We start from the raw sequence: 11,591 nt of genomic DNA, 5'->3' as shown, positions 1-11,591 counted from the left end.
TATTGATAATATAGTTTCCACTAATTCTAAGGAACTTATATTTTAATGACATACATAATAGCCGTAAGTACACAAAATTTATGCACGGAAATTGTTTTTTTTTAACATCTAGGTATCAATATAGGATTACTTAATATTTAGGCTTTGCGGAAGAATACATTTCGCTATAAAGGACTAAAATTTTATATTATGTTAACATCAATTAGACAAATGCTTCCAAAATTACATATCAAATAAAAATGCCCGGTAAGCGTTTATTTGTACCTACTTGATACCTAATTAATCCTGTCTATGCATCGTATAGGAAACAATATTGATTTTTATAGTTATAAAAGTTTTATTTTTAATAAGGAGGTTTGTTTCATAAAAACAAAATGAAGTCTTACAGCCACACTTATCACATAGTACACTTTTCTAATTTTCTACAATAGAAAATCTACAACATTGTTATCGACTTTCTAATCAAATTAAAAAATTAAAAACTATAAAATATGGTTAAGTATAATCCACTAACTGTAATATACAGCAGGGTCATTGTTAAAATAAAACATAAATTGCACAGAGCAAATATAACGAAACATAACAAACAATGCTACGAATCGAGTCATAACCGAAATAATTTTAAAAATCGATAATAATATCGAATACATTATAATATCGATAAACATTTGGCATCCAACTGAATGTTGCTTAACCATTTTAAAAGTCAATTTAAATTAAATGCAAATAAGCTTGGATTTAAAACAGGACTTCTTTGATTCAAAGGTAAAAGTTTTTGAAAGAAAGTACTAAATTCAAGACATACAATTTGAAATGTTAATATTAGTTTTTTGAATAATAAGAGAGACTCGATCAACGAGTCAAGAAGTCCTATTTTAATTTTAGATAGATAATAAAAATGGACGACATAACAATATGACGAATAAATACCTTCAAACTGCACAAAGCATTGCTATTATGCTGGTCAACTGGTTTTTAATTATTCTAGTGTTGCCTGTTAAGCTACGAGCGCATAATATGTGCAAAATTCAGCAATGTTATTTTTTTATTCTGGCAATACTCATACATCGTACAGGAAAACAAGTAGCAGTCTTTTTACTTTTCTCAAACATTCAAGACTATTTATAATTTTAGGGAAATTAAAAAATTTTTTACACAACACATTACATCGATTATATTTTAAATTGAATTTCACAATATATAATTATGAATGTTATTAAATCGCTTTTTTATTTATCTTACAAAATAATGCTACATAAAATATAATTAACACTGACCTCTATATATGGACAGGCTATAAGCCGTGCTAATTTGTTCCTATTTGATTTTCGCCACATAGCACTGATGGTAGCGATTAGCAGCGAATTGAGGATTGGTAATAATACAGATAAAATTAACTTTTAATAATATTTATAGGCGCTTTTAATTCGGAAAGAAGCAAAAGCTATCATTTCCAAGAATCAACTTTAGCATCTATAGAGGTCAGTAAACATGAATTTGAAAATGTCAAACTAAATAGCAACATTGAGATCGAATTGATAATACGCAATCACAGAATATCAGACAGCACTCGCTTTGACCTGTTTATTAGTTAGAAACTTGTGCTCGAGAGACCTGCGAGGTATACCGCTCACTTTCTTAGGCGACTGACCGTAGTTTATTGAGGAAGGCAAGGACTTGTAGCCCCCGTCTGAACTGTAATCCGTGTCCGTCGATTGGCCATTCAGACTGGGACTGTGTCTGTTTCCATTGACACTTTCTTTGCTACTTATCCTTCCGTTGTAAAGATCTCCATACGACGTGTGATGTTTGAGGGTTGATTCGTCTGTTATGGTAGATTTAAATGGCTCAACTGATTGTCGACTGAAGTTCTCAATGGACCTAGATCGTGAGGTGTAAAGAGACTTTCTGTCGTTCTTGTCGCTTAAGGAGGAGTCGCGCTTCGTATACCTCTTGCTGTCGGAGTTCTTTGCGAGCGCTTGAAGGTATTTACTGCCGACACGGCTGTTAGTTTTGATTAGCACTGCTGTCTGTCTGTCTGTGTGTCCGTCCTCCTCTGTCACTCCGTTCACTTTCCTCGCACCGCACTGACATTTCACTGTCCCGTTGGTTACAGGTCTCTTAGTCTTTTGTGCTTCACTGTACGACGGCAGCTTCCGTGCGCTCGATTGTTCATTCCAACTGTTGAATGGTGCGTATATTAATATCATATTGGTAACTAGACATTTTATCTTACACACATGCAACTCAAACGTTTAAACTGAGATGTACTGAAAAGATTCGTCGTAATTGGATAATAATGTCAAAATGAATTTTTTTATTAAAGTTTTACTAGAAATAATCTATTAAATATTAATTAAAATTATATAGACAAGAAAATAAAGAATTGATTACTAGTAATATCTAGATTAGAACAAGACAATTGAATGAAAATGACGATGCTTGTCAGGTCTTTTGAAATAAAAAGAACTCTTCATGAAAATGATTTAGAAATAGGGTTAAATATTGATTAAAGTGATGTATTCTCCCTTTGGTATTTCGTCAAGTACTATGAACCTTACCTTTAAGTTCTGACGTGGCAGCGTGTAACACAGATATCATTTTCATAATCAAAGTACACAAATAGTTTCAGTACCAGTTAACTCTATCACACATACAAACATATATTATAACTTCATACAAAACAGGGACTATAGTATCATTGTTTAGTCCAATTTTTTAGCCAGACAGTATCTTAAATAAGTTATTTTTTTATTACCAAAAAAATCAAACATTATCACAGAGTATTGGTAACATTAGTTAAATTTTAAAATCCTCATCTGTTATAAAAACATTTCAAACGAATTTTAGAGTCTATAGAAAATTTTGAGAGATTAGCACCATTTGACAATGATAAATTTATAAAATGTTTAGAAAATAGTTGATTCAACATTAAAGCCAAAAACTTTCTTTTTAACAAAGTTAAGTAATAAAAAGTCAAAAGTACAGTATTGTATAATAATTTCAACTGCATTTTTGATAGCCGTAGCGTACAAAGCTGTGCTAAGTTTCTCAAAGAACCGTTAAACTTGCAAGTACGAATAAATTTGAATCACTTGAAATATTTGAAGCAGTACTGATCGATGTCTGTATCAGAGGTGAGAATGTTGTCGTTAGTGTTGGGGTAAACAAGATGCAGAAAGCAGAGCACATTGACAGAGCACAAGAGGCAAACAGCGAGCAAGCAGTCGAGCCACGCTACCTGATCTGACGGACGAACCCTGCCGCCCCCCAAGTGGAAACTGTCGTGGTTATAACCATTGCGATTTTAAATTCCAAATCCGTAATGGAATTGAAAGCAGCATGTGAGGAAATTAGAACAAAATGAACGTTTTTTTTAAACACAATGAAAAATAAATTGGAACAAATGAAATATAGCATGTATTATATAATTTGATTTTTAAATTTGGAAGACATTGAGCGATTTAATATAATAATAGCTATGAGGTAGATATAAATAAAATTATTACAAAATTAAAGGAAAATGCCAATGAAATATGGAGAGATAGTAAGAGTGATTCTACACATAGATGTTGGTGAAAAAGACATTTTTTTGTTCATGTATTCACTAAAAATGTCTGTCCAATTACGTCTGACGTATGATGTTAGTTGCAATGGCGTGAATAATGATTTTTGTACTACTGATGAACAAGTTTCTTTTAATTTAGGTAAAGTGATAAACGGGGCATAAGGTCCAAAGTGCAGGGGAAAGTTGAAGTAACATGATTTCAACAAGGACTTTATTGAATCTAACGACGCGGTGATTAACCTATAACAATAAATATATATATAATTACAATTTTGAAAAATATAAAGGGGTTATATACCACACAGAGATACAAGTGGTAATAAAAACTAATAAATATACAAATAACAATACTACACGGCTAAAATATATAATTAAATATGTGTAAGAGTGGGAAGCATGTTGTATATGAAACATAATATCTTGAATTCAGCTTATACTTGAAGTGAAATATAAAAAATGTAATATTTACCTCACTAATCCGGAATTTTCAGAACTCGTTAGCGCCGTGCTCATCGGCGGCCGCAACTGAAACACGATACATGCCTTAAATTGCCTTAAAGTGCTACAGCTTTTTTTAAAATATCTACGTTACGACTTTGAAAATTTCGTCCGTAATTCTGTTGTACTGTAAAAGCAAATAAAAATTTGCACAATGGCCACGTGGCTAACCCAGATTCCTGACGTGGTAGGCATGATAACGCAAGTTGGGAGCTTGTACTAATTAACGTATCTTGCTCGTATGAACGTAACCGCCAGGTAGAGGATAGAGGAGGACTCACCCGATCAGTCTGCGTGGCGACGTTGACGGTGTCGTCGCTGCGGGGCTCGTGGCTCTCCGCCATACGCAACATCTGCTGCTGCAGCACGCGCACCAGCCGGTCGCGCTCCTCCAACTGACTCTGGAATTGATAAAACACTATTAGTTTACCACAATTTCTAACAATAGTCATCTGCCCGGAGTTAAAAAGTTCATTGGTTAGAGGATAGGATGCAGGAGCAAATTTTCCCTTTGCAATACATCTCCTCCCGGCCAAATCCACTGTCACTTCTCAACCTTTTCTAAGTAGAAAAGAGTAGGAAGCGGAAGAGGACAAAAAATGGTCACCGGCCCGAAAAAGAAAGATACTTGGTTGCGGGTTTGTAACGCAGGGTAGTGTTGATGTAGTTGGGGGAAGTGGCAGTCAGTTACCTGCAGATAGAGGATCTGTCGGCGCATCTCGGCTGCAGCGTCTGGCGGCAGCGCGGCCGCGGGGGGGCGGCGCCCGTTGCCGCGCGCGGGGCTCTCCGCGCACGCCGCCAGCAACGGGTCGAGAGTTTCGCTCTGCAACACATAATGACCACATCAAGTGTGTTGTACACTTCTCACAACAATACAGTTAAGATGAACCAATGAATTTATTACGTAGTAAAATTACCTTTTAATTCAAGTCTAGCCTTACTACTTTTGGTAATGGGTTTAAGAAGCAATGGCTATTGTTATATTATGACTATTGTAAAATTAATTTGTGATGGCCAGGAACATATAAATAGCCATTAGCAAAAGTAATACTTTTACAAATTTTACTTTTAACTTGCGAATACATAGGCAAATATTAAATACGTCTGTGCGTTCCAAAGTCCCGATTGAATCGTGCTATATAATGAGGCTTGTTATGGCAATTAATGTCGGTCTGTTTGTAATACATTCGCATTTGTGCGTCATCGAGAAATACGCCCATAATATGTGATGCTCATTAAATCCGCCCACAATTGGCCTTTATTTAATACGTATTTGGACAAAGATATAAAAAAAATCTTCTTAATGTTTTATTTAAGAGATAGAACTGTATATTATGAAAGATAACCGTTTAATGTAATTTTTTTTCACGAATAATACTTATTTTATATTACCAGCAGCCAGCACGATTGAGACTTAAATCCTCTTTTTATTAAAAAAAATATTTTATGAAAAAAATTTTTTTTTAAATCATTTCATCATTATATAATATCATCAATAACAACCTATCTTAGTAGTAATATATTAATTAAATTGGTTTAAGTAGCTAAGTTTCTATTTACGTGATGGATGTACCAAACTTTTCATTACTAAACAAACTTTGGCCTTTATAATGTAACATTTACATTAACTTTATGCTTTCAAAGTAAAATGTTAAAGTTCACATTATTATTGTAGGATAATTCTGGGAAATGAAACAAACATGAGCTACAAATATATCAAAGTTTATATCAGAATACCACAACTTCGTATAAGTGGTCTATGGTATACAATAATTTTTTTTAGCTCTTTTTTAATGTTATTTTACAATATATTATTTATTTCCATTTATTCCTTGATAAAAAGTTAAATTATTTAACTACCATTTAACGCAATGAAAACAAAATTTCTATGCAAACTATTTTTGATAAAACTAAATTGGAATTAACATGTTACCTAAAAATTACGTACAAATGACGCCACCTGTAAACTGCAAACTACCTTATTTTATTGGAACAGGCAAAGTGGCAAGTTATATGTATAAAAGATGCAAAAAAAACATGCAGTGCAATATTACTTACACTCATCGAATGATGCTCCTCCCCGGGCTGCATGCGGCAAACACCGATGCAAACAAACAAACAAGTTACGAAACAAAAAGGAAAAAAAAAACAAAAAATATCAGCGCAAACAAATCAAGCATTTACAAACAGAAATTCAAAAGTATAATAAAAATGAATATTATTTCTAGTGAATTAATATACATTAAGAATAAATCCATGCAAATTTAATTTATAATAATAGCAAAATTATTCAATCTAGCTACTAAACATAAGAACAAAAATGTATTATTCCGATTTAAAATTTTTGATAGTGTTCAACGATTTCATTTTCCTAAATATATTTACAACTAAAATTATTATTCCGCTATGATATTACACAAAAAGAAACCTCATATTTAGTCGTATACAGAAACCAGTTGGCTTTTAAGGCTTAATAAATATTAAATATATTTCTTTCTTGTAACAACGGCATTATTAATTTAAATTATTAGGAAGTGAAAAGATCGCGTGCAAGCTATCTAAAAGGACTAAAGTTCATCTTGTCATAATCATAAGTATAATGTGAACATGTGAAGCAAGTCTTGATTGTTATCGCAACTGAGCTCGATCCCAAGCTTTCTGTCTCCGTGTGGAAACTGTGTCTGATGCATCTAACGGCAACTTAATGATAACAAAAAAAATATTTCTCAACATATTTTACTGAAATAAATATTATGAAGGTTTTAATCAGCACTTCATATATAATAAGATAATAGAAAAATCTTTACATTTTCGAGATAGATAATCTAATTTCAGCTTGAAGATATAAATCTATCTATCGCTCGCGACTCCGTTCACACGGAATTAAAAAAAATCTTAATAAATAGCCTAGGTTTTCCTCCAGACTATGTTCTATCTCTGTGAATAATTTCATCAAGATCCGGTAATCCGTTCCGGAGATACCTTCTAACAAACAACCATCCAAACATTCGAATTTATAATGTCTTTTCTTTTTTTTATCTTCGGATCCTTGTCTTAAGGGACTCCTTTCACTAATATATTTTAGGTAATTATTCGTTTTTAATATATTATTTCTTTAAATCTTATGTCCATTTATAATATTAGTAAGAAGTAAGATATGACAAGATGGAATCTCATTATTGATTCGGAGTTCAGACAATTCACCCGGATGTTGAATAACTATTATAGCATTGATATTGTGTCATTATTTAGATCAGATCATATAAACATCGCATAATTAAGTTATAACATCAAAATATAATATGTTAAATAATGATGTAAAAATATCCTAATACAGACTATCTATGCTAGATTATCTTATTTATTTACATTAATATACTACTCAGGATACGTACATAAAAAATAAGCACAGCAAATGTTTGTGCTGCAGTATGATTCTACCAATATATAGAAAAATAATTTTTAATCAATTCCGTTAACTTCGCATAACTAAAGACCTTATCCTTTAAGATTAAAAATATCTACACTATTATAGTGTAAATTTTTCTGTGTCTTACCTCCTGTAGGACTCGTTTGAGCTGCAGCAGCAATGTCTTGATGTCGACGACATCTTGCAGCAGGGACGAAGGCGCTGGTGCGGGCGAGGTGCTGCCCTCGCTCTCCGCCGGCGTCGCTGTACGTGACCGCTGTAGCAGCCGCGCTGTGCGTACTGGTAGGCTCGCTCTGGGTATGCAAAGAGATCAGAATTTAATAAGTTAGAAGTACTTAGTAGCGGTATCTACCAGGACAGTAAGATTACCAAACGAGCACAATATACTTTAAAGTCTGAATCAATCCTAAATCTTTATAAACGAAAAATAACTGTTGTGAAAATTTCATTTCGATTTAACATAAATATACTACGATACTACCGCGACAAGATTTTCAATTACCTTGAGGGTTAATAAGATTTAGCTCCAAACTGTATTTTGAGGCTTCATCAAACTTCTACCTTAAATTATACTAATGGACACCTTAATTAAGTAACATGAAGCCATATTAAGGCTAAACGCCCAAAACATAAGAGTTTTCTTGTAGATACATGTTATATGATGGTCGAGAGAGTTAGGGTAGTACGTAAATGAAACTAAAAAATTGAAAGAAGCAAAAACTTTTTGAAAACATGCGCTTATTATATTCTTCTTAATTAACAGAACTAAACATTTAAAAAGTTTGTCAAGACAATTCAATCGAGCCCAAACTCGATGAGGTTCTTTCGTTTCATTGTGAAGGTTCTATGGCCACCTTCCTGCTCATCTTTATCAGCACCAAGTCATAATAATATTGCACTGTCGCGTGATTTACACATGTATGTAATATACGAGTATCAGCCCAATCAGTAACAAGTAAGGAATTGGTTTAAATTTAATTTGCACGATTTGATGTCAAACATAGGAATTGGTGAATTTTAATAAAATTGTGATAAAATTGCAAAGAACAATCGGAACGTTTTATACGAGAGTGCAATATTTATATAACAGTACACGATTACAGCATTTGTTTAAACTCTTTTATATACTATCCTTGGTTTTATATAAGCGATTATAATGACTAATATGTATGCTTCTATTATAATATTTCAATTTGTTTACTTGTATTACGTTTAACTTACTAATATTATAAATACGTGTGTTTATATGGATGGCTGTTTGTTTGAAGGTATCTCCAGAACGGCTGAACGAATCTCGATTAAATTTGGCATACATATAGAACATAATCTGGAAGAACACATAGGCTACTAATTATGTTTTTTTTTAAATAAAGTGTCGACGGAGTCGCGGGCGACCGCTAGTTAATGTATATGAGTATCGAGGAACATAATCCTTGAGAAGTTAGTGTAGCTGTTTACTTTATAACGAAACTGTCTTTAAAAACAAATGACATTTATAACTGGCAGTTTAATTTAGGCAATAACTCGAGGAGTGTACACGCCGCGCCTACTAATTAATGAAAACGGTCCTACAATTTTTCTGTTTTATAATACCACTAAACAGTTTTTAATTTTCCCTCCTATATTTAGTTTTGTTTGTGTTGATTTTATAATTAAAATCAAATATGTTAATGGCCGCTACGAATGCATTTTGACGTTTCTCTATTAACAACTTAGATGTTCATTTGAAACAAGATATAGTAATCATATAATTTTCTTCATATTAATAAAGAAATTGAAATTGCATTTGCTGCTGCATTGATGATGCTGAAATTTGGCTTAAGTGTACAACAGTCTGGGAGAACACATAGGCTACTAATTATTATTTTTTGTTCAATTAAGCGCCGCCGGAGTCGCGAGCGGCAACTACTTTTTAATAAAATTAACTTGACGTTTATCAACAATGCTGTAGGTTTATTTTGTAATACAAGCAGAAATTACATATATGAATGTTAAATAAATATTATAAGCATATTATGAAAATAATCCACTTGGCAATATTAACCTAAAACTGAATGCCGTTTAGCAAATAAGCATTTCAATCATTCACGTGTTGTACTTATAACTTAGTTTGGTATAAATTTTACGTCTGTACTTTTTAAAAGGTTTAACATGGTGTCCTTATATTGCCCTTTTAGACATACGTTAGAAAATTGTATTTTATTCTTGATAACCGTGGGTTTCTAAGATCAAAATCTCCGTATAAAACATATCATCATACCTGTCATTATCATTGAAAAGACATACATAACAATACGTTTTAACCCTAGACTTTGGAGTCAGAAACCCACGGTTAGTTGTCAGAAATTACTTTAGTAAATAAAAATGAATTTACATAGCTCAAGCTACATACGATTAGTTGTATTTATTCTTAACTTGATTTCCAATGTCAAAAGGTAACTTGAGGACGGATAGAGAAAGGAAAATCGCAGCAGCTCGTTATGAAACCGTTAACCGATCGACCGCGACGAAAAATACAAGAAATAGGTAAATACAATGTTAGTAACGGATCTATTTATAGATTATAGTTTTATGAATTTACATTTAAACTTAGAATTAAATAGAACTGTCACACGAGAGGAAGATAATTTATTTCACATGACCGTGAATTACTTTTGGAGTCACTCTTTTACAAATGTTGTAACAATTGGAATGTTACATTTAATAAGTTAATGTTGAAATAAATAAACAAACGTTAAATATTTTATTATGATTTTAAATGACCTCATAGCGTGGGAGCTGGCAACAAGGATTGTTTATACAAAATTGGTTTCGCAACCTTGGTCTATATCCTAAGTTTGTTCATACGTGACGAAAACGGAATACACTTTCGACCGCCAACGATTTAGCCTCGAACATGATTGCGGTCAAATTGGCCATTAGCCTTTTTAAAACGAAACAGTGGATATAACTTAATAGCTAAATCCAAATCAAAACAATAAGGAAATAAGTCATGCGCGAAAACGATTATTTTATAGTAAATAAAATCGGTACACACGCAACAGGTCTCTATATCGCGGGCTATTTATGAGACACTTGGCAGTGTGATAACATCGGTAGATAACTACGATTGATACGATACGATATCAATTTTATCTTGTATATCAATTTCAAGATATGCACCAGTAAAACGACTCTTTAAGCAATGGTTGCACACTGCTCTTCAAACGATTGTTTGCGTGAGGGAGTATGTGGCACCTGTATTGTCGGGCGCGCTGACTGCGAAGGCTGGGTGCAGGGCTGGCTGAACGAGCCGAGGCTGTGGGTTCGGCCACGTGTAGGTCGGTCTTCTGGCGTCGCGCGCCCAGCTGGCCGGGTCCGGCCGACGTGGCCGCAGCACGCATTGCAAACAAATCGGTTTCACGGCGCGCTGCACGCGCTCGCACTATACTGACAGTCGCGCGCCGCACGCCGCACACCGTGCTATCTCCACCGCCACCTCGCCCGGTACAATTAGATCTCAACGTAGCGACCCTACTCATTCATGCTGAACAGATCACAATAATCACGATTTCTTCTTGTCACACTCTGTTTCGACCCGGCGTCCGTCTCGGACTGTAACTGTACGCAGTCTAATTGTAAATGAACTATTTACGAGCGGTTGGAGTGCGACGTACATATATCTCGCGTCATTTCGTTATTACTGATATAGAGTACGCGAATATGTACAGCGAGCCGACTGAAGCGTGTCGGATGACGCGGCAACGTCAACGACGCCGGCCACGGCGAGGTGTGTCGGCAGCGAGGTACAAGGGGAGTGACACTAGTGCCGTGACGGGCAGGCGTCGCGGCGCCGCGAGTCACGCTCGCTGCTCCGCACCGCCACCACAAAACACTTTCTTTCGCATATGATATTGTAAAGTCTAGGATTGCACCAAAACCACAATAGTTTTCGTAGGTACGGCCAACACACGGATACTGCGGACAACATTGTAACACGCTGCGTGCTTTCACTTCATATAAACTATGGACGGATTTGTATAAATGTAATTACAAAGGGCACAGGGCAGCAGGTGTGGGTCAGTGTCACCGTCTCACTGCGTTTGTTTATCCCGT

The 11,591-nt window shown here is 34.4% G+C and overlaps 1 protein-coding gene across 7 annotated transcripts in view; it reads right to left on the bottom strand.

Moving 5' to 3' along the window:
* Window positions 1-1,259: 1,259 nt before the first annotated feature.
* Window positions 1,260-11,591, bottom strand: part of LOC106115861 (uncharacterized) — a 65,019-nt gene continuing 54,687 nt past the window's right edge. For 5 of the 7 annotated variants that reach the window (XM_013309461.1, XM_013309463.1, XM_013309462.1 and 2 more), the window contains 6 exons: window positions 7,624-7,789; window positions 6,125-6,151; window positions 4,758-4,889; window positions 4,348-4,467; window positions 4,038-4,093; window positions 1,260-2,181 (listed from right to left, as the gene is read on the bottom strand). In XM_013309461.1, the coding sequence (XP_013164915.1) occupies window positions 1,560-2,181; window positions 4,038-4,093; window positions 4,348-4,467; window positions 4,758-4,889; window positions 6,125-6,151; window positions 7,624-7,789 (1,123 nt within the window). In that variant the 3' untranslated portion in view covers window positions 1,260-1,559. Of the gene's footprint in view, window positions 2,182-3,470; window positions 3,809-4,037; window positions 4,094-4,347; window positions 4,468-4,757; window positions 4,890-6,124; window positions 6,152-7,623; window positions 7,790-11,591 lie in introns of those variants that run through there. The other 2 variants (XM_013309467.1, XM_013309465.1) reach the window with 2 other exon arrangements.

Source organism: Papilio xuthus, unplaced genomic scaffold, assembly GCF_000836235.2.
Source record: "Papilio xuthus unplaced genomic scaffold, Pxut_1.1 DF827777.1, whole genome shotgun sequence".
Taxonomy (NCBI): Eukaryota; Metazoa; Arthropoda; class Insecta; order Lepidoptera; family Papilionidae; genus Papilio; species Papilio xuthus.
The sequence above is the reverse complement of the archived record's forward strand: the minus strand, read 5'-3'. Positions and strand labels throughout refer to the sequence as shown.